Consider the following 24,306-nt stretch of genomic DNA (forward strand, 5'->3'; position numbering starts at 1 on the left):
GTGGGTTTTTGAGTTAAAGAGATGGAGCTTTTTGGTCTAAATTTGACTTTGCTGAATTCTGTTGCCTATTTGGTTTGTGTGTCATGTCCGATTTAAGTAACTTAAAACGGTAGAATTAGGTGTGTTAGTTCCCCATCCCATATGCTGTTTTCAGGTTCTTTTATGCAGAAGTGCAATTTTCTTTTATTTTTTCAATTAGCTTTTTTTTTTTTTAGTTAATATGAAACATTGAAGTAACACTAAATGAATTTGGCTATCTTGTTCCATGGCTATTGACATTTTGAGCAATCATACACTTTCTAACAATGCCTGTGTGGCTGCTGTTGGAAGCCACAGTGTCACACTTGGACACAGATAGTGTAATAAATTCTAAATTGCTCCCTGGGGAGCACCGTGTTAAAGGGAATCGCAAAGCAAAAAGTCTGAGAGTTAGTGACAAAGCTGCCCAAGAATAGCAACAGGTAGGCATCCACTCATTTTGTATTCACTGTAGTGTTGTCTGTATTTGAGACCCCTGAAATAGCAGTTTCAGAATTTTGAACTCTGAACTTCCTTTTGTTATTCTTAAGTCAAACCCATAATATTAATATAACATCTTTCTGTGTTTGTTTTCAATGTCTTTGTTATTTCAGCAGAATATTTTTATTGGCAGTGTATTTTTCCAGTGGCTCTTGAGGATCTAATGTGGCATTTATGTTTCACTTCATGCCCTGTATTACCTGACCCCAGGAGTATTTTGTGGCGTCTACCAGACCAGAGATAAAAGCTGCTGTTTCAGACTAGGAGTGCAGGCTATGTTGAAAATACTACCATTTCCATATCAGAGTAGCAGTTCCTTTTAAAGCGATTGTGCTCCTGTGTCCCTACGCCCAGTTGTGCAAACCTTTGGATTATCCTTTGTGTGGAGGCGTGGCTTGGCCAATGTGACTGCACATAAGCTCTGCAAAGTGACTGTACTTTATGAAGTATTTTGACAGAAGCAATTACTGTGCTAAAAATAAATTACATGTGCATTAGCATTAATAACTATTCTTACAAGATATGCTAATCACTCTTAAGGGGCTGAAAAATTCAGGGATGCTGTTTTACATGCTGGATTACTTCTTATAATATGAAGTTTAAGATCTAGGAAGTTGTTAGGGGTCTTTCCATCAACCTCTAAATGAGTATAGAAGAGTGAGTTTGCTAGAGTTTGGCAACGTACTGACTTACGAGCATGGATGACTGAGTGTGGCACTGTTGCCATCACCAGAAATGACCTTCTGTATAGCCCCTATGCCTGACCTTGCTTTTAAAACTCTGACCTCACAGAACTGTTGGTTTAGTTGGAATTTTAAAGGATCGATTTTTGGGTACTTTTTAGAAAATACTTTGAGTTACAAAATTAGTTTTTACAAGGAGAAAGGACTAGGGGAAGGAGTATAGGTTTGTTTCAAGTAATCGGAGTGGAGCTACTTGATACAGAGGGCTTTTAGATCAAGATAGTGATGGTGTGTGGGGTTGCTGTCATACTTGAAAATGAGAGTAGTTTTTAGTGTCCACCTAATTTTGGGCACTAACGTGGATTGCATACAGATTATTTGCTATTCTTTTGCCTCATGTATGTCAAGCATTTTACCCAAGATGGGTTGTGTGGGATCAGTCCTGGCCTAGGTGCTTTGTTCTTTCTCCATCATATTGTCCAAAGTGATGATGACGTGACACAGACCAGATGGCACCTACTCACATGAGAAGAAAGGGACAGAGGAGCATTGGTTGTAACTTGTAGGAGAAGGGAATACAGATGCCTTTGCCCCTGATAAGTAACAGCTGTGTTAATTACAATACAGCCTGGACCTTGATGAGTCACGGCTGTGTCCAATAAAAGTAAATGTAATTAAAAAGGAGTGGGTTAAGCAGTCGGAGGGATCATGAAGGAACAGGAACTTTGAGGAAGAGGGAAGGAGAGGATCATGAAGAAGAAGGGTCCTGAGGAGAGAGAATCCCTGCTGTGAGGTCAGTCTGGGTCTGCAGTTAAGCCTGTTGGTGGAACCTGCAGTCACAGTCTAGCCAGGTAAAAGCCTGCATTCAGAGTCTGCAAACATACATGCAGTCATAGTTTAGTGGGAAATAACCAGCAGTCAGAGTCTGCAAGGGAAACCTACACTAGGAGCTTGCTGCAGCCAGAGTCAGTGAATAGGTGGAATCGGGATGGCTGAGCTGTAAAGAGGAATAAACCAGGACCCTTTCCGTGCTGTGATAAACTAGAAGTCTGTGTCTTGGCTCGTTTCCACCCTCTAACAAGAGGGCTGCTGCAACAGTAACTGAAGCCAGATAAATAATTGTTAGTTTTACTGTGATCTGTAGGATGCAATTAGATCATTCCTATTTTTTTATTAGTCTGTTGCAACTAACAGTGACAGCAACCCTGTTACATCTTAAAGGACTACCAAAGGACCTCTGGCTGTGTGCAGGTACAGAAAACGTGAATCTGCTGATCTGCAATAAAATTTGCAAAACATTAAAATATGCTACATTCTGAAAACAGTGTGGCCATTCTCATGTGGAGCTTAGCCTTGGATGACACAGTATTAAATATTCATTTCTGCCAATCAGTTTGTACTACTTTGCTTAGAAATATGGAATACTTTTGGGCTGGTGAGTAGGAAGAGCTGCTTTTTCTGTTTTTTCCTGAGGAGTAATTTGTTTTATTAAAGAAGGGAGGATATGGGAATGCAAAGGGAAAACTGAGACTTGTCAGCCCTGGTAACAGGATTCCCATTGTGTTGGAAACAGCTGAACCAGAAGGGAGAGTGTTTAAGAACTGCATAGTTCGAGTGTGTGAATGTGTCAGACTCGTGATGTGTAAAGCCAAACAAGGCTTTGGATTTAGAAAGGGAAAACTGAGAGTAAAGAAACTTTGCTTTTCATCAACCCTACTCTGCAGAGCATGCTGTAGGTGGATAAGGAGCACACCACCACTAATAAGAACAATTGTAAACCAATCATATTTAAATGAAAGATGAGCTAAGACATTCAAGTAAGGTAAGGATTTTCAGAGGCTGTGTCAAAGGCTAGAATTGAGGGATTTTTATTTCCACAGTTTCATAGTGGATTACTCTAATCTTTCCTTCTCTCATTCCCTTTCTCTATAGTTTTGGAAGCAACCAAATGAATAAAGTAATCTGTCCAGTGGGTTTAGCTCAAATTACTGGAAATCAGGTGAGAGCTGGCTGTGATTCCAGTGAGTGACTGCAAAGTTGAGTGGTTTTGGTGATTTGTACTAATACCAGTAAACAAGTGTATCCTCCTCTCATACTGTAGGGCCCTTTGTCCTGTTAATGGGATCCTTGATCACTGTCTGAACTGCATTTTTGAAGGGTGCCTGCTTTTATTTAAATAGAAGCTACTATAAAGAGGATACTTGGCTATATCTTGGCACACACTGGGTGCCAACTTGGTAACACTTTGTTTGCATTTATCATAGATTTGTATGGATTAGAAGGGATCTTAAAGATGATTTAGTTCCAACTCCTTGCCATAGGCAGCAGTGCCACTCACTAGATTAGGTTGCTTAAAGCTATCCAACCTTGAACATTTTGGCTGATGGCACATCTAAAGCTTCTCTGGGAAACTTGTTGGAGTGTCTTACTACTCTGAGTAAATAATTTCTTTCTAATATCTAATATAAATCTTTCCTCATGTTTAAAACTGTTCTCCCTTGTCCTTCTACTGTCTACTCATGAAAAAAAAGCTGCTCTCTCTTTTATTCAGAAGCACTCTTAAAGTACTGGGAGGCTTCAATGAGATCTTCCTGAGGCCTTCTCCAGGCTGAGGTGCTCCAGCCCTCTGACCATCTTCATGGTCTTCCTCTGGAATCTTCAATAGGTCCACATCTTAGGCTGAATACCACAGAACTGGATGCAGTACTCCAGATGAGGTCTCAGATAGGCACGGATGGAGAATCACCACTCAATCTGCTGGTCCCACCATTTAGAGAGATTTGTTCAAAGTATGTTCTTCTGAATGGATTCTCAGGGCAGGGAGTTGGAGGTGAGAGAATAGCATTTCTTATCATTGTTGAAAAAATTTAACCCTGAGGTCTTTGAATAAGCAGGGAAGAGGAGAATTGCTTGTCTGTCTGCTGTGCCTTTTTGAAAAGACAAGAGGATGCATCTGCCATTTCCCTGCCTTAAGCTCTGCCAACCTACTGCTGCCGTGGGATGGAGACATTAAACCCAAGGAATGTCCACTTTGGCTGTATACTGGTGCATCAAAGCCCTCTGGAGGAAGAGAAAACAGATTTGTGGGCAGTTTATTTGGCACAGTAAAATAAATCTGTGTTGACTTTGCATTGAATTATGTGCCCAGTGGGCTTCTTGAGTGAGGAGACTGGTGTGTGCATGGAGCCTCACAAAGGTGCGTGAGGAGGATCACGCCGCACTCCTCAGTCTGTGTGTGGACATAGGAGTTGCTCTCTTCTTCTCTCCTCACACCCCTTGTGCTTGCTTTGCTTGTATTTCTCTTGGATTGTAAGACGCTAAAGGCAGTAGATGAAAATGGTGATTGAATGCACATTTTTTGTTTTGTTTATTTACTTTTATTTTTCTTACTTCAACTAGTTTCTGAAAGTGGCACCAGCTAAGTGGCTGATCAACACTTTTTCTTGCTGCTTTTCTTTTTTCCCCTGCTGTTCTTTGCTTCTTTTGGTGATCTACTTCAATTGTGAAATTCAAGAAAAAAAAAAGAAAAAAAGAGCTTTCCTGTTGCACAGCAATAAGGACTTCCTTATGAAGAAAAATGGGTGTTACCTCTTTCTGTGGGTCAGTACTTGAAATGGGGAAAAATATCATCACTAGTGTACTACTATTGATCTATTTTGAATCTTCTTAAGCTTCATAGTCTTATAATATGAACTGTTTTGGCCCCACAGGATGAGGGACTAGCCACCACTAGCCAGATATGGTTATCTGAGACAGAAGATGACAAACTGAGTTTCTGTCCTATGTTCTTGATTTACTGGTAGCCTATAAGGAACACTTGCATGAGTGGGTTGCTTAGCTCCCTCCAACCTGTATGCGTTCACTTTGCAAATGGGTGTGTTCCTGCTGAGGGGGGGTGACCCTTGAATCAGGGCCAGGATCCAGCTCTGACCTTGTTATGCTTGCTTGTGGGAATAACTGAAGCCAGAATACCTCTGTCATTTTGTGTAGTACAGTTTCACTCTGTAATGGGGGAAATGGCAAAAGGTAAAGGAGTAGGAAGCTCTGCTTTTAAATTTTCTTGCATTGTAGCTTTTTAGTCAAATGTTTGTTTGCTTGTGCATAATGAATTGTGCTCAACTTCTCTAAGTGAAACTTTAACCAGTGTAAGTATAAATATGAGTCTAAATATTGTTTGTGATCTTATGTCTTTTTATGTACTTCTTCAGCTGTTTTTGATGTGCCTGGATATGTCTGTCAAATTTTGGCAATTGTTACTTTTTTTTAAAACTGCAGGGAAAAATATCTAAAATGCATGCATAATTTACATCCATATATATATATATATATATATATATATATATGGGACTGTTGGGCTGGTGATGTTTAGGTTTGTGTCCATGGTGCTTTCATGGTTTTCCATTTGTGCCAGTTTTAGTTGCAGCATAAGTACTGTAGTGTTTGGGTGGTGTGGATCAGTTAGCACTCTGCAGACACCAGCTACAATCTGAAAAAGTTCAAACATCTCTCTGTTCTTCTTCTAGAACTTTTATTACAGAAAGTGGTTTAATTTAGTAGCTCTATGCTGGCGTCTGGTGCACACTGCAACATGGCTCTACTTGCATTTCAGGCTGTTGTACACAAGTATCTGGTTGTCTCACTGTTTCTATGTTTCTGGTCAGTTATGGAAAAACCAGTGAGTAGCTAGTGAGGTCAGTGCTGCTTAAGAAGCCTTTTCCAGGTTCTCCTCTTGTCCAAAAAGACAGCTATAAATCAGCAAATCAGCACCCAAGCAACTACTGCTTCTTGATACTGATCTTGTCATGACAGAGTACAGATCTTACCATTTCAGTATGAAACTGAAGTTGATAATTAGCACATCAGTTACATTTTTAATGAGGAAGACCTGCATAAAGACAGTCTTAATTTCTTTGCTTCCTTCCTGTAAACCCAGTGGACAGGTCTGACTATCCACAGCTGATGATTCTGAGTAAAACACTTATTTTGTTGACTGTTACAGGTGTTTTTGTTTTTTCGCTTTTGTGAATGGGACTACTCCTAGGATGTCCCACTCTTTGTAGAGACAAAAGATTTCAAAAATTTCCATAGGGATTCAAAAATATACCATTGACATTTTCCAAATAAACTGCTCATTTGCGAAGATGAGAATGTAATTCAACATATAGGGTTTTTTTAATATCTTTATGATACCATTTAAAGGTTATATATACTAAAATCAAAAATCTTGAAATCTTGCAGAAGACTGATGATGAAGTAACCCTGTGACTCAGAAGTAGCATTACTTTTGTCCCATTTGATGGTGCTTATTTCTGCTTATGGTTCCATGATACTGGTAGTATTCTTTAATGTGATTACAGGAAAGTATGGAAAAGCCTACAGGATGAGTTCCATTTAAATGGCTTGTATCAGCCCTTTTGGTCTTCTTGGCAATATAGTAAAGTGTGATGCAAAAGATGATAAATTATTTGAAGGGATGGGTTAGAGATTTTTAGAACGAACACTTTTGTAAGATACTTGAAAAGTTCTTTGAGAATCTCACCTTTTGGCAGTAGTATAAATGAATTATGCAGTTTAATAACAACAAAGATGCAGATCAGAGTTTTGGGACTAGTAAGGAATACTGAATGGTTAAACAAAATTATGAAAACAAAGGTAAAACAAAATAATTTCTAAAAAGTTGAATAGAAGTCTCATTTATGATGATGTAAAACAGCTCAGTTAAATATTCTTTAAAAGACTATATAAATTCTGGCTTTTCATTTTCTTATGAGGTTTTTAATAAGGATTTCAATGTGAATTATGATCAGTGGGAGAAGCATGTAATGGATGAACTAGATGGGGCTATTTGTGACAGTCTCCAGAGACAGGAGAAGTGATGTATAGCAGATAAACATGAGATTATCACTGAGCAGAGGGGAGGGACCAACATCCTGAATTGTTACTAATAAGCACTAATGAGAGAACAACAACCATCCTTTATGTTGAAAAATGCAGGCAATTTACTAATTAAAAATAATTAATGAAGTGGCTTCTCTTTTTGTATTCTGCCTGTAATGTATGTGTACAAGTGAAGCTGGAGGCAAAGTAGGAAAGTCATCCTATATAAGGAGGATTTCAAGAGTACATTGCCTTAATACTTACCTTAACTTTTAAAGTGTTATTTTGATCGCTTCCATCTTTGTGTGTACACATGAAAGAGAATAAAAAAATACCCAACTTTTTTGGCAAGACTGAGCATTAAGTAATGGAAATAAAAAGATATTGCCACCCATAATCATAATTCCAATTAACAAATACAGCATGCAATGTACAGTGCCTTAAAGCCTGACTTGAATACTATGTTCAGCTGAAACTATGAAAATGAGATGAACATAGGTACAATGAGCTATTCTTATTTATTTTGTCCATGAAGGACTTCCTGTTCTCATAGTGCTTTTTGTACACTAAAGTCACAAGATATAAGTAAAGCACAACTTTTTTTTTTCTCTAATTATGCAGTATAAATGGAAATTGTGGGCAAATCTCCTAATCTCCATAGAGACAGCACAACATTTATCTAATTAGTAGTTTGCCTTTTGGCATTACTTTGAATAAATTAGCATTTCATTACATACCCTGAACTACTTGAAAAAAGTTTCCCAGAGAAGTATTTAGTCTTTCTTTTCTAAAGAATGTATTTTGAATTAGCGCAGGTTAATAATATCCTTTGTAACTAGAAAGAGACAGAGTAGCAACACTGCTGTATTTTTAATATCTTGCACTTGCAGGTTCTTTACTTTCTTTAATCCGTAAGAATAAGAATAAAATCTTATGTCATATTATTTAATGGCTTACTCCTTCACCAGGGAAAAACCTAAAAAAGAAAAGCAAAAAAATGGAACAAGTTTGAAATACAACTTAACCTCCTCTCTCTACCCTTTCTCCAGAGGTTGAACTTTTTTTCAAATTGCAAAAGCTGCACTCTATCACTAATTGTAAATGAGCTTTTCTACAGTATTTCCAATGCAGCTAATCCAGAATGCACTATTGGTCTTCCTTTCTTGTATATAAATCAGTGACTAAGTTTAGGTATTGACTGCCAGATAAGATGAATGGCAGCTTATTACGCTTCTCCTGAACAGTACTGAGAAACAAAACTTGAGTGAGAAATTAAGAGGTAATTCATCAATGATAGGTTTTAATTGATTTTCTTTCTAAGTATTAAAACGAGCAGAAAGAAAAATCCACGGAAGTGAAAAAGAGTGGTAATTTCCTTTTCCTGAGCCTGTTTCAGATCCCTCCTTACCCCGTCAGAGAGTCATTAGCTGCCACCTGTGGCAGAAGATTGGCATAAAGTACAGTGTTAAATATGTGACTCTTCTCAAAGTGGCCTTTGCAGCAGGGATGTATGGTTACGCCACTATTGCCATGGTTGCCTTTTGGTAGATGGAGGCCTGCAAAGAATCTGTCAATTTGTTTTTGCTAAATCCAGAGAAATGAAACATCTTCATTTTAGGTCCTTTGATCATGATGCTAGGCCTGCTGGTGGGAAACAGTGTACGTGTCTCAAAGGGGGAAAGGGTCTTTGCACAGGAGTTAGCAGGTCTCATTCAGTGAGAACAAGATTTGGAGGGGATAGAATCACAGTCACTGAAGGCAGGCCTGGTGGCGGCAGGCCTGGAGGCAGCATGCCACTGTTTGAGAGACAGTGTGCTAATGAGGTCCTTTGGTCTGCTGTCTTGTTAGTGGTAGGGGGTAGAGATCCATGCAGCAACAGGGGTTATTGATGTGCTAGAAACTGCAGAAGCACCTGGGAATGCTCAAGTAGGAATTGGAGCTTCTTCCCCTGAAAAAGGCAGCCAGATTGATCACCCAAATGAAGTGCATCTACACATATGTACGCAGCATGGGCAACAAACAGGAGAAACTGGAACCCATTATGCAGCAGGAAAACTGACTTAGGGGGCTGGAAGTAGGTGGTGTTTAAGGTTCCTTCCAAGTTGCACCTGCAGAGGTTTAGATTGGGTACTAGAAAAAATTTCTTCACTGAACGAGTGGCCAGGTTTTGGAACAGGCTCTCCAGGATAGTGGTGGAATTGCCATCCCTGCAGTGTTCAAAAGACATGTGGATGTGGCATGGAGGAACATGCTTTGGTGGTTAGCATGGTGGTGCCGGGTTGACAGTAAGACTTGATGATCATAGAGGCCTTCTCCAACCTTAATGGTTCTCTGTTCTGTTTGGCTGTCAGGCTGGATTTTGTATCTAGTAGCACTACACGTCTAGAGTAGATATTAGTGTAGATACCTACAAATGGTAGGGGATGTTACTGTGAGCTTGGAAGCAGTTACAAAAGGACCCCCAGTGCAGTGCTGCACATGAAGGTCCCAGCAGTGTGTTCAACTGGGCTCACTGATGTCCATTTTTATGCTTCTGGGCTGGATGAGCAGAATATTCTCTGAGCAGATGGTTATTTATTTCCCTAGAGGTGAAGCAGGACAACTCTGTACATCCACTTGCCCCTTGGTAAATGTTGTCTTGTTCTCCTGCCCTGGGAAGACTTTTTTTTCCTCTCACTATTTGTTATTTGACACTGAGTTATGTCATGGTGAGAGAGGAGCTCATGTTCCTTTCTATCTCTTCTTCCAGCTTCTTTAGATTTCCCTCTTGATCAGTTATTACTTTGTATTCCTGGTCAATGAGTTAGCCAGAGTTTTGGGATGATTCATCCTAGATCTTCTGTTGTGATGAGCACCCTGCAAATAAAACCCCAGAAAATTTCTTTTCTAACTTGGCTCAAATCTCTCTCTTTTTAACTGCGACCATTTTTAGCTGCAACAATTAATGATGGGGAAGATGAGAGAAGACAGAAAAGAAATAAAGACAGTTTATTTATTTCTCCCTCTCTCCCTCTTAAGCACCATTGTGGGCAGATTTCTACTTTCAGGTCTGGTCCTTGATTACCTCAGTACCTTTGTAGGAAGGTGGCAAAGGTTTCCTGTCCCCACCCAGTGCGTAGGAGTATTGTACCTGCACCCTCTGAGGCTGGTTAGTGTCTGGCCCTAAAAGCAGAATGCCAGAAAAATCTGTTACTTGGTTGACTCTACTCACCCTCAGTGCAGGATCTCAACTCTTGCTGCCACATTTTACACTGTCCCTTGGCTATATCTGTCCTCATAGGGACTATTTGGTAGCTCACAAAACAGCTTTCTTCCTTCTGTCTTTATCCAGAGGTTCAGAAACTCTACTTAAACTGTACTGTAAGAACAGAGAGGAGTAATTTATATCCTATATAGACACTGAAATTAACTTGTCTTTCTGTATTGCATTTTAAAGACACTTTGCTAAAGCCCTCTAATCATTTTCTCTATGTTCTAATAAATTTCACTGTGTCTGTTAGTGAGCAAGCATGGTCTAGGGAACATGGGTTTGGGATTGTGTAAATTGCCAAAAATTTTTTCTTGCCTGCTCCCCACGTGTTGTTTGTTTTAGGTGGTCTTGTCTGGGGACCTGGAAAATGGCAAGGCAACGTTAGAGGTATGTTACAGAGAAAGACTGCTCTAATCTAATGGTCTGAATTTTGTTCTGCAGCTTGATGACTGCACCCTGCAACTGTCTCATAATGGTACCTATCTGGATCTAGAATCCACCTTGGCAGAGCAAAGAGATGAATTAGAAGGCTTCCAGGAAGATGCTGGGTAAGTAAAGGTTTACTGAATTTTTATAAATAAGTGTATAGTTAACTTCATATATTCAGGTCAGCATAGGAACAGAAAAGATACAAATCTTTCCCTTGTATGCCTGTATGTCTGTCTCTTTGTGTGATTAAGAATTTTATGACTCCTCTCTACATTCATACTTACAGTTTCTCTAAAAGATGACATATTGTAAAGAAATATGTGACTATGAATATCTTGATTAGTCTAATAAGATTTTATAATTCTTTGAAACTTGATAAATGAGGATGGTTTGTTTGGAGAATTCTGAGATCTTTCTTATTATATTAGTCATGTAGAGGATTATATTGGGGTGGTGTTCCTGAAGTTATAAACTAAATTTATTTTGCCTTATAGTCAAGTCCTCCATTTATATTTCTGAAGAAAAGACCTTTATTGGTTTATTTTTTTTTATTCCTGGAATTGAATCCCAGTCCAAGGGATGGGGGTGCAGGTTGTTTTTTGAGTAGTCTCCTCTCTTGCTTTTTTTCTTATTTAGTTATTGCTGGCAACATGGATTGCTATGACAGAGCTTTCCATAATCATCTCTTTGAGAACTGAAAGTGAAAGCAAAAGTTAGTTTCAGTGTGTGTTTGCATAAATGCACAAAGGAGATTTGCTTTTTTGAAGAATTTTCCTTTCCTGGATCTTCCAGGTGATGGTCTGTCTTAAGATGTAAAATGAACAGAAAGTCTAGATCTATTTTTGTCTTTCTGGCTACTGTATTGGACTGGATAGTTGTGATTATTTTATAGGTGTGTTTAACTTAATTTTGGGTTGGTCACTGTTTGTTAACAGTAGGAGATGCAGCCCTTTTGCTTATACTCCTCCTCTACTTCTTCTGATAGCTGTTTTGCCTTCGATGAATATGCCTTATAAATTTGAACTGTGCCTCTGAAGATTATTTTATGTGGAGAAGAATTTTAAATAATATTTTCCAGATGTTCACGCGTGTGCATTTGTGTATGTCTTATTCACACATACCAGTTTGGAGGCATGTTTTATAGTCATTGCAAGATAAAAACTGTTCTGTTAGAAACCAGTTAGAAGAGAGTTTAATGATAGAGTAGCCAATACGAGCCAAACTGAGCCTCCTTTCCTATGCAATAGGAGTATTGAGTGTAGAAGTTGATATAGTCTTCAGTTTTTTGCATAGGTGATAAAAATCACTGCAACAAACTAGTTCTTATTTCCAGATAACTTTATAATGAGTTGAAAGCAAGTAATATAAAGGATTTTTTTTTTTTGTAGCAATACATTTTGAATTTGTCACAATTTTTCTCTTCCGTTGATGTCTCTGTGATAATTCTGGTAATTTTAACTTCACTACTTTTAACACTCCACAGTAGCAAATTGACACTGCCAAGCAATCTGGCAAGTGAGACCATTTGGTGCTTTTCCTGCCAGACTTTGCTCTTGAAATGACAAGCTAATGTCCATCTTGTTTTATTTTTATGCTACTTTGAGGCATATAAAATCAATGATATGAATTGTTCCTGAAACACAATTCTAATTTTCTCTGTGGTGGCTATCCTAGGAAAAAAACCAAACAAACCAACAAAACAAAAAAACATGGAACTGCTGCTTGAAATTTTGTAGTGGTGAGGATTCAGATGGATTTCTGCATTTAATTTTTGTCCATGTTTTGTGAGAGAAGAAAAGATAAGAACCACCAGAGCTTTGGAAGCATGTGGGATAAGCTTCTCTGTTGTACTTAATGTTTTTACTTGATGGTAAATGCAGCTTATGTGATGTTATTCAGAAAAATGGAATATTATAGAAATGGGATGGCAAATACAGTCAGTAATGTTTTTCTCTGTCCTGTATTTTTAGCAAATCAAACTCCATTTTTGGGCCTTGCAGTTCTGAGACCAAAACACTGAGCTGGAGCTTCTGGCGGCAGACTTTGGGAGTTTAACAGCAGTCTGCTGTCTGGGAGGGACTGGCTGCAGAAACCATTTAGTCTCTCTCTTTTTCGGTCTGGGTCATTTCAAGGTCCTGTTCTTAATCTTCAAAGCTTTTAATTTTCTGAGATTAAGCTACCTTAGGACCTGCCTTTCTGCCATGCCAAAGCTGCTGTGCTCATCAGGGTCACTGAAGCTTGCTGAACTCTGAAGGTTTTAGTAGCTGGATATTCATGGTGTTTTTAAAATTTTAGAAACTTAGCTGTGGAAACTCCTACTCAAAGTGGCTAGAATGTCCTGTAATCTGGCTGTTTTCAGCATTCTTGCCAAAAGTTCTTGTTCATCCAGGAAAAATAATGAAGGTTTTCCTTTTAAACACTGTTGAAAGGAGACTTGTAAATAAAACAAAACAGGCAGAAAGCAAAGTCTTAAAAATTTTGATTGGTTTGACAGGCTGTAGGTATTTGTTTTCTCTAGGAGGGATTGGATGAGCACAGTGGAAAACATGAAGAATTTTTCTTCAAAAGGAAAGAAGAGAATGGTGCAGTTGCTGGAGGTTTATCATGTGTATGTGTAAATAACCTGTATAAGAAACATATGCACTTGTGCAATTTCAAATGAATGATGTTCTGTTACTGAATAAAGTGAAAAGAGGCTTTTGGTAGTTGCTGTCCACTCCAGCAGAATCAAAACTTCTATCTAGTAAAGGAGAAAAGCTAACACACGTGCCCTAGTATCCCAGAGAGCTAACTAAAACATGGGTGGGGATTGGACTGCTTTATGATCTCTATGACTTACCTGCTGCCATTTGCACCCTTGAGAACAGCTGTGAGATTCAGGAGAATCAGGTTGTTTTTATATGGGGGCTGGTTTTGCAAGAGCCAGGATGAGCATCTGGCTAAATAATGAGGCTGGCTCTGTAGAAGGTGTTGCAACTAGCAAAAGGGTCATAGGAGAATGTAGGGAAACAACCTTTCTTTTCAAGTCAGGATTGTGCTCATGGCTCACTTGCTTGTTGAGTTGCTTAGCTCTTTGGCTTTTTTCTCTTGCTTCCAACACAAGTTACTTTGTGGATGCTGAATTGTGTGGATAGTAGACAGTGGAGGTTGTCTTGGGCGGACTCGTTGCTCTAAGGTGTTAGTGACAGGTCAAGCTCCTTTCCTTGGCTTCCTTGAGGTTTTACAGAGAAAACAAGAATCATCAAGAAGCTGATGTGTTTAAATTACCATATAATTGCTCAAGCTCTCTTTGTGGATATGTCTTAACAGGCCCTCATGGTAACCCACAAGGTAACACAGTCCTAAAATGCAGAACATGAGGGGTTTTGGGCAGTACGCTATGAGCAGTGAAAATTTCTTCAGGGAATATGTTTTCAAGACTTCTGTTCAGCAGGGATTCTTTTAAAGTACTTCTTATAAATGGCTTCAGCACTAATGTTTTTGCATTCCTTCTAGACACCCCATCTCAAGCTGTTTTGGCTGGGTGAGCCCCCCTGACAGATCTTTTCCCTCTTGATGGTGCTGTTCATTCTGGGCTTGATTCAGAATCTGTTGGAGTCAATGGAGTCTGGCAAGGATCTCAAACAATTCTTTTCCTGCTTATGTACTGTTTCCCACTCAAACTTTTCAAATAGCACAATTGTGAGAATGAAAAATTTTTGTCACTTGTTTACGTAAGGAAGTTGGGGATGCATTTGAAAGTTAATTTAGGTTTTGTCTTACAAAAATGGTATGGTTTATTTCTTGAACCAGTACTGAAATATAGCAGATTCTATGTTGATTTTAGTTTAAACTAATATGAATTTATAAAAATAATTTAGTTTAAACTAATATAAATTTATAGAATTTATTTGTGTTTGTTCATGGGTGGAAAATGCTCTCCACTTCTAATAGCTTTCTCTTTGTGTTTTACATTGGTGTCATTTCTATGTTTCTCAGTGCCAACAACAAGAAAAATAAGGGAGATACCAGGGAAAGATTGTCATTGTGTTGCTACAGACAGGAGACTGTGACTGCTTATTGACATTATTTACTCATGTTGGGAAGAATATATTAGTCCACCCAAATATTTTGATTTCTATGATATTTCTCTATTAGATCTGATGAAATGCTGATTCTTAAAAATGCAACTGATGATCACAATAAAAAACATGCAACAAAGCAAGAAAAATCCACTACAAAACCACAAGAAAAACAGCTCCTTAGAAACAGCAAACTGAAAAACCTGGGCTGAGAGGTTACAGTAATTTTGGAAGGTCTAAGAATTTCTAAGGGTAGCAGTATTCCAGTCTAAAATGTATCAGATTGAGATGTTGAACCAAGTTTTGAAGTGGATTATTAGTTAAAACTTTACTGTTGCAGAACAAATGGTGATACAGATTAAAATTCCATATTCCTGGAGAAATACATTGGCTTTTATGGGTAAGTTGATGCTGTTATTAATTACCTCACAAAGATTGAGGGCAACAACTATTACTACCTATATTTTCAAAATTTTTTGCAGCTTTTTAATCCTGATATAGTTTTGTTGTTTATATAAAGAAATAATTAGGTAAAATATTGAAATCAATCTTTAGTTGGAACTGTAGTAATTCATTTTCATAGTTATCTTGTAATAACCATTGACAGCAAAATGAAATAAAATTACTGGCCCCATATGGGTTCCCTACACAGGACAATTTGCAAGGCATCTCTGAGCATTCCTGCTTCCAGAGTGTGTAATCAAAATAATTAGACAAATGTGCATATATTTTGTAGGCTTGACAAATGAGACATGTGACTTTGAGGGATGTGTTTTGAAGGCAGGATGGAGGCAATTAACAGTTGAAAGTTCCACCATGAAAATTATTCACCAGTTATGAGATAAGGATTTCTTGTCAGTGGATTTCCTTGACACTGTATCCTATGAAGAAATGTTTGACAAATTAAGGTTCCTACTAATAGTAAAATGCTACTACTTTTGTAGTTAAAAAATGAATACTGATTTGTGAATATAAAATGTATTTAGAAAATAAATCTTCAAAATAATAGCAAACCTAGCAAATTTTACTGCAGGCTAAGGCTTTTTTTTTTTTTACGGAGTTTCAGCTTTTAAGCTGGCTTGATGGTGTAGAAGTAAATCTCCTCAGCATATGTTGAGGTCAGAGACTGCAAGCCACTTTGCTTGCACCGAAAGATGCAAAATGCAAGGCGTATGAGAGCTTTTGAAAAGCACCTGTGGTGCCCTGTTTTGGTATGTGCTGTCTAGGAGGGGTCTGGAGTGTGACAGTAAGCAGAAATTAGAGCCATCACAATTTACTGTGTGTAGTAGAAGTGGGGGTTGCAGTCTGCGCACCTTACAGCTTCATTAAAGTCTAGATGGAGATCCTTCAGGCAAGTAGCCTACAAAAAAAAGTTGCAATACTGGATAGTGTTAACTTTCACGGATGTCCTGAAAATGTCCTTCAAAGAGAAGGAGAGTTTTGCTCTTCTCCGTGTGCGCCTATCTTGGAAACCATACCAACACTCCTTCCAGTTGAGCTAACATCCGTAGCAGTAGCTCCCCTGGCTTGGACAAAGAGGCTTCATGAGCTGTTTACCCTCTGTGTGATTTTGATTTGGAGTGGGCAGCGGCCTGGGATTGGTAGACATGACTGGGGCAGGTCAGAGCTGCCTCTTGGAGTTGACACTTAGGAATTTGAAGAGGCACAGTGCTCTTAATCCGTGTGCCTGAGAGTAGTGTCAAAAGCTCATGGTGGCTTTTGGGGTGTAAGATGGCTCTGCAAATATCATTCTGAAGTGTTCTGTGGTCTGGTTTTGCCCTATGTTTTTTGAGGTTTTTTGGTGGGTGTTTTTGGTGAGGGTGTTTAAATGCTGGGTTTTTTAAGAGCTTGACCCATAGTTTTACAGCTTTTGTTTGTCGATACTGCAGCATCTGTGTCTCTTTCTCTCCCACTTTGCCTCAGAGTTTATTCAGTTGTGAAGAGAAAAATCTACGTCTATACCAAGGTACCTGTGGAAACATTTGAAGATTTGCTATTTTTGAATTTAGTGATTACTGCTGGCAAATGACTACAATAAGAGTGCTTTATTAAAAATTAATTTCCACTGCAAAATTTTTTGCCAAAATACTGTTGTGCTTAGCTCTCTCCCAGCCTGTTACATACCAAATAAAGTGCCAAACCAAAAAGTGTGTGAATAATTCTTACAGTTTTTCCTAGGACAACTTTTTTTTAAAGATAGCCAAATTTGGCATTCAGGTTTACATGAGAAAATAGCTGAGAAGTCCAGTATTTTATGGTGGAAACTTAAATAAAAACAGCTTATGGAAATAGCTGATGCCAGATGTTCTATTTAAAACTATTTAACTTTATTAACATTGAAGCTGCTTAATAGCTGTGTTTGCACTCTGCCCTCGTCCAAGATGACGAGGCTGTAAGTTAAGTGAGTGGCTCTCGAGGCTTGGAAATGTGTTTCCCTTCAATTTGTGAGGAGGAAATCCCTTCCTCTCTCCATAAACAGATCATCTGTGGGGCTTCAGGTAGGACTGCCAGAAAATGCTGCAGGGCTGCTCTGAACTCAGCTCCTGTTGTGAGGAGAACCACATATTTGGGAATTCAAGCCTGGAACACCACCAGCACCGTGGGCACTCGCTGTCTCCCAGGGCAAACCAGTGTAGTATTGCCCAGAGTGTGTGAGCAGCCAAGGGAGTTTGTGCTGGGTAATTAATTATAGCTGTGAATTAGCTGCACTTCCTATTCCATGGCAACTGTTCCTGTGTGTGCTCCTACCCATTGGTAAATGCTGAAGTTTGTGTAAGCAAGCTCACACTCGCTTTTATCCCATGGGAATCCATTTGTCTATGTGCTTGGTGTGTGGTGTGTTTGTTTGGTTTACCCCTGACTAAACTAAGGTGATAATCTCCTTCTGATAAAAATAAGTGTCTCCAATTTAACCTCCAGTTGTGAGCTAACAGCTTAAACTGCTGCAAATCTGTGACTAACCCAGGATCTCCGGTAATGAAGCCATGAAAATTAGTGAATGCTGTCAGGGTTAAGACCACAGCAGTACAGCAAAACAGTAGTTTATTTCACATTTACTGCTCAGTAATTGTGCTTAGTAATAAAAGCATTGATGGCCCAGCAATAAATATAAAGCCCATTTCTGAAGTGGAATTAATGTAGAGAAATAAGTGGCCTGAGAACAGTGTTTTATACTTAAGAATTTCTATGTCAACTTAGGAAGAAGCCCTTGCCAAATATGATGCTAATGGGAAACTTCCAAAAGCAGAAAGAGATACAAAGTAGTATGTTGATCAGTGCAAAGTAGATTTTATTTTTATGTACTTACATAAACATATGCATGTTCTACTGCAAGGTAGGACAGCTTTAAAATAGTTCTTGCTGAGTCTGGTTAAAATGGTCACATTCTGATAAAGCATAGATAACCAATTAAGGGAGTAGGGCATTGCTCTGAAATGTGTTATGCTGCTTTGGGTAGTATCTTCTTCACTTGTTATCTTTTTGGTATCATCAATTAAATTGGACAACTATAAGAGACTAGGATTTTTCTCTTAAGGTAGTAGAGAATGATTTCTAATAAAAGGAAAATGTTTATAAAAAGTTCTTAAAATTATTTTTTACAAACTGAGTCAATTTTTTCTTTTTTAATTATAGAAAAATTAAATGCTTCCTTTGGATCTGTAAGTCAGATTAAGGTCAGGTATCAGGGGCCTTTGTGAGAAAGAAAATTATTATTCAGGTGCTGTTTATTTCTGCTTTGGAGCTGTGGAACTTCTAATGAAGTTGGTCACAAAATCATCAAATGGGTCAGGCTGGAAGGGACCACAGTGGGTCATCTTGTCCAAACTCCTTGCTCAAACAGAGTCATCCCAGAGCCCTTTGCACAGGATTGTGTCCAGATGGTTCTTGAATATCTTGGAGGAAGGAGACTCCATAACCTCTCTGGGGAATCTGTTCCAGTACTTGGTCACATAAGAAAGAAGTTCTTTCTTATGTCCAGGTGGAGCTTCCTTTGCATCAGTTTCTGCCCATTGCCTCTTGTTCTATTGCTGGGCACCACTGAGAAGAGCCTGGATCCACTCTCTTGACACCTTCCCCTCAGACACTGATGAGATCCTCTCTGTTGTCTCCTCTGGCCCAGCACCCTCAGCCTTTCCCCATAAGAGAGGTTCTGGTCCCTTAATGATCTTTATAGCCCTCTGTTCTATGTGCTGCAGGAGCTCTGTGTATCTTGTCTTGAGTAGCCCAGAACTGGACACAGCACTCCAGATGTGCTTCACCAGGCCTGAGCAGAGGGGCAGGATCACCTCCCTCAACCTGCTGGTGGCAATGCTCTTCCTAATGCACTGAGACCACCTGCTGTGGTTCTGGGTGCATTAAGAACCAAAACCAGGGGTCCCAGAATGTGGCTCAGAGTGCTGGAGGGACCCTTTGCCTGAAGATGTGGAAACATCAAGTGACTCAGCTGTTGGAGAATAATTTATTTTATTTTCCTCCTTGTCCTGTAGGTTTCCAGTTCTAACACTTTTTTTCCACAAAAATCCAGATATTTCAAGGCATCGGTTTCTGCAAGTGTGAAGAGGTTTTAAATTAAAACCCCTTATGTAACATTAACTTCAAAGTACAGGTGATAGGAAAACTATGATCAGAAATTGTCCAGTCTAAAGATTCCTGGGAGGAATGTGCAGCCAGAGCTTGACAGTTACTGACAGCCGTGGGAAATATATAACCTAAGAATTGGAAAGTATTGGTCAAGTGATGTGTCATCTCTGAAGAAGAACGTGATGCGAGGCTGACAAGAAGTGTGGAAACACTGTTTGTTTTACCCAGAAACAATGTTATTATTAAAATAGCTCTTCTAATGCAATTCTCTTCACCATTTTCCAACTCATAAAGTTTGTGTTTTCTTAATACAAAAATATAAGATGGAGATTTAATTGATTGTGCTATCAATCTTTCACTAAATGAGAGGATAAACATCCCACTGAAAACAATTATATATGGGTTGAGCTTTTGGGTTGGGGAGGGACATAGTTTTTTTCATGAATGACAGCTCTTGAAAATTCATCATTTTCTGACTGTGAAGGCAGCAGTCAACCCTCAACTATTTGAGGGGCTTTTGGAAGGTTTTTGTTTTCATGTGTGGAAATTGAGCCATTAACAACTGGGAAAGAGCCAGCATGATGATTCAGAAAATACGGGGAGGAAATGGGGAGGGGATTCTCACTTTCCATCTTCTGAAGTTTGCTTGCACATAAACTACTAAAAAGGACAAATGGAACAAATGTTTCCCCCATTTTGAACTCGTTGCATTTTAGAGAGTGTGAAAGTGATTCATTATCTTCTGGCAAAAATCGTTGCCTTGTGTTGAGGTATGCAGAAGGCTCTGCCTTTTACCGACATATACTCGGAATACATTAGTAATAAATAATTGGGTGCTATTCATGTGGCTTATAATGCATACTTGGTGAATCCCTTGATTGTATCACTCTGCACTTTTGAGTTTCTCATTTTTTTCCCCCTTCTCCTTCTATCTCATTTTGTTTCCATTTAAAAAGAGGGGGGGAAAATAAAGAAAAACTACAACCCTGCTTAGGAAGTGTACTTGTGAAGAGTTTGGGGGATGTAAAACCCCAACATCTTGTAATGAAAATCTGTAGGTAGTCCCTATTTGCGGAGTTGTACAGACAATGGTGTGTCAGCCAGGATGTTCTTCCACTCACTGGCATTGAGATGTAATTTTTCTGGGTAATTTATAGATATTTAGTGGGAATGAGGCAGTTATTTGTTAAAATCATGTTGACAAACATAGAGCACAATATTGGAATAATCTGCAGGGAAAAAAAAAGTAAAAATCTATGCATACTTTTTTCTTTTGCATTGTGTTGCTTGCTCTAATAATTGGCAAGGTTTTGCCTGCCCAGTTTTTGCTTAGGGAATATGCTGAGATTATTTCTACTTGGATTAGTGAAACTTTAATTATTTTCATATTTTGTTTTTTTTAATGCAGAGTGTACAGATGTGAATAGTTTTTATTGGTTTACTTATTTTTGTCCACGCTTGTCAAATGATTGTTACTTTAGTAAATGCATCATGATCTAGGAATGCTCTGAATAAAACCACTCTGCAAAATAATTAGATGACTTGTAAGTGTATTACATGAACAGGATGCAGATACATTCTGACTTCACACTAAATTTTTTAGATGGAAAAAATAAGGTAAGAAAGAAAAGCCCACTGGCTTCCTATGAGAATGAGTGTGTGTGTTTGCCTTGTACAGCCTGTCACGTACCAGAATATGCTGCCAGTGCTGTCATCTATTTGAAGAGTATTAGCATGTAAAAGACTTCTTTTTAATTATTGATATTATTTCCTGAGCTCTTCTGCTTCCATTATTCAATGGTAATAACATGAGCTTGAACATGACAGTTGGATCTTTAGAGAATAATCACCTAAGAACTTCAAAATGGTCACTTGTTTGGATAAGATTTTCAGTGAAGTTTCAAGGAGATTCCTAATTCCACTCTCCATGCACATATGCACTCTCTCAAAAGCCTTGGCTTTTATACAACATTTTTTTGGAAGTGTCAGAATTTCTTTTTCAATCTCTTGAATCTGCAGTTGAATGGAGAAACACATCATAGTGAAACGGCAGTCAAACCATATCTCAACAACTTTGAAATCAAAGCCTCGGATTTATGCTGTCTGATTAATAGCAGGTTAAAAAACACTTTCCTTATTGTGTCTGTGCTGGCTTGCAGATCTTTTTCAGGGAAAACCTGATAGACTCAAGTGCTTGAACTCTGGCAAAAAATTCATCCTTATGCATTCAACAAGGAACAGTTTGTTTTCCATTGCTGCTGTGGAGTACCTTAAACTATGAAGCAACTGTGAGGCAATATCCCATTGCAGAAGCATTTTCCACTCCCTAGAAAGGTGTGTGCAACTGGAGATGGAAATGGATGGGTTCTGAAACATAAAAGCAAAAGCCATTTGCAAAAGTAATGAACTCTACAGCAAGTCTGTTGCCATGTGTTTGCTTCTGGTGGCATACTGTAGTCTAGGTTTCTTTTGTGAGAATCAGTGATTCTTGAGCTCGGGAGTTGATGGATGCTGTTCTCATTAAGCTACTTCTGTTGGAAAATATGGATGTGATTATTGGAGGTGGTTAATGGTCCACAAAGAAACCTGAGTGCTATGAGAAGCTGTAAAAAAATGTGAAGCATGTGTTGTGCATGTGTATTTTGAAAGCAGCATCTGTGGTAGATAGGTTTTCATAATGGTTAGATTGTTATATCAGGCAGGATTAGCTGCAGAATTGTTATAGGGTAAGTTGTCAGGTTAGACTGATGCTAAATGCTGCCCAAGTCTGGAAATAGTTTCAGTGTTATCAGGTTGAGGTTAGTTTTCATCCAACCTCTGCCCTTTTTGGGATAAACAGGCAACAGCTCATGATGTTAGTTTAAATGGGTTCAGTAACCCATTGTGTTTGCTTTGTTTTCCATTGCTTTCAGTGGTTCTGAAGGATTATTAAAAAGCATCTGATTATTTCAAGAGAGGCTTGGTGTTAGGTAAATGTATGCCTGGCACATCTGATTCCCTCTGTTGGCCTTTCTGTGAGTGATTGATACTGCACTTCATAGCAGTGTGAAAAGCTGAATATGGGGAAAGCTTGAGACTGGGGGAGCAGCAAACCTTCCCATCTAATAACAACTAAATAATGAAAATACAAGGTACCTTTACTGTTTGTCAGTATATAGATTTTATTTTCCTTTCTTTTCCTTGATTTTGTGAAACTTTAGAGGGCAAACCTTATGTAACCTGTAGGTTTTTGTATAGTTTCACAAATTAAAGCAGGCTGCAGCTGGGGGCCACTTGCTCTTTACAGCGCTCCTCTAAAGTAGAATGAGGAAGGGCTGTGCAGGGGGAAAGTTAAGCTTAAGTTAAAGTTAAGGTCCATCCTCTGAACTGACATTCTTACAATCCCTTTACTGCTATTGCCAGTTTGAATTGAAACTTCTAGTATTCATTTTCACATCTAGGCTATCTTTCCAGAATCTTGGCTGGGATCTGAGGGAAAGGATACTCATTAGTTTAAATACCCAAACTTCTTTGTGAACAAACAAACTACTTTGTAGTTTTAAAAGGTTTTGCATAATCATACTTTCTAGCACAGCAAATGATTTTTGTCTCCAAGTTATTCTCAAGAATTATCTCTGTCTACAACTGACTGATAATACTAATTTTAATAGATGAAATCCTCACTTGGAGCAGAGTAAAATGAGAGTCATGGGAATATGCTACTTGAAAACTGCTCTGAGGGTAGGATATGATTGCCTATTATAATCTAGTTATTTTAAAAAAACCCAAAAAACACAACAGAAAACAGTCACCCCAACAAAATCACTCTTAGTTGCTGTGTTGCCATATGAATGTGTGTAGCACTGCAGGAAAGGTTCGGATCCAAGTTTGCTTTTATGGAATAATGTTTTTTTATATAATTCAAATATTTCAGAAATAGAAGAGTGTACAGAACCTAGCTAAGAGCAGAGCTAAGACACTCTCTTACCTACATTAACTAAAAATATCCAAATTGTTTGTGAGCTAAAATCATGGCTTCTGACAGCATTGGACTCAGCTTCTGCTTATGATGGCCTTTTGATGATTCTGATGTCTGCATCAGATTTTATTATTTGAGCAAATACAGTTAAGAATAGTAAGTTTGCTTGTCTGTGCAGCCATAGAGTGTTATTAAAACCACTGCAATTTGTGTGCTGCTGTGCTATGAAACTGTAGCTTTTTCCATGGTTGTCAATTATTTTGTAGAAAGCAGAACATGAGGTGCCCAGAAGGATATAGCATAGCCTTTTGTAGAATTAACACTTTTAATCTAATGAATTTTCTAGGAAAGTTTGAAAAGTGATTTTCTACTTTGATTTTAAAGGATAAAATAATGTGTTTTCAGAATCAGGAGATGGTTTTAAAAGAGGCTAAATTTATTGAATTGAACTATCTAGTCCTTCGGAAGAATATTAGGAAATCTGAATAGTTGCTTCCCGAAAGAAAACAACCATTAAAATAGAAAATGTATGTTAATTGATGCATTCTCCTATTTTACAAAGATGACCTTTGTCAAGGAAATGATTATGGTCTTTCTTGCTAATAATGCAAATGAATCTTAATTGGATATGTACATAAAAATCCCATTTTTGGTACAAACAGGTCTTTAGTATAGATCTGAGAAGAAAGATGTCATGTCTTAATGAAATAGACTCTAAAAATTTCTTTTCAAAGTTTCCTTGAAACATTAAGAGGAACATTGTGTGTTAGGTTCTTCTAATGTGTAGTTTTGGGGTTAAATTATTATTATTATTTTGTTTATGAATGCTTTTTCCCTTCTGTACCCTTAACAACATTCTTGGTATTTTCCTTCTGGTCAAGGAATTGCTTGGCTCAGACAAAGGCTTACTTCAAAACAAGTAACTGTTTAAGACAGTCAATTGAGGTA

The 24,306-nt window shown here is 38.3% G+C and overlaps 1 protein-coding gene across 4 annotated transcripts in view; it reads left to right on the forward strand.

Moving 5' to 3' along the window:
* FHOD3 (formin homology 2 domain containing 3) overlaps positions 1–24,306 on the forward strand; it is a gene marked incomplete at its 5' end in the record, with an annotated part of 370,951 nt that overhangs the window by 28,781 nt on the left and 317,864 nt on the right. For all 4 annotated transcript variants that reach the window (XM_083878098.1, XM_083878101.1, XM_083878099.1 and 1 more), the window contains one exon: positions 10,771–10,877. In XM_083878098.1, coding sequence (XP_083734224.1) covers positions 10,771–10,877 — 107 coding nt within the window. The remainder of the gene's footprint in view (positions 1–10,770; positions 10,878–24,306) is intronic.

The sequence above is a fragment of the Zosterops lateralis genome (genome assembly GCF_965231275.1).
Source record: "Zosterops lateralis genome assembly, chromosome: 1".
In the NCBI taxonomy this organism is placed as follows: domain Eukaryota; kingdom Metazoa; phylum Chordata; class Aves; order Passeriformes; family Zosteropidae; genus Zosterops; species Zosterops lateralis.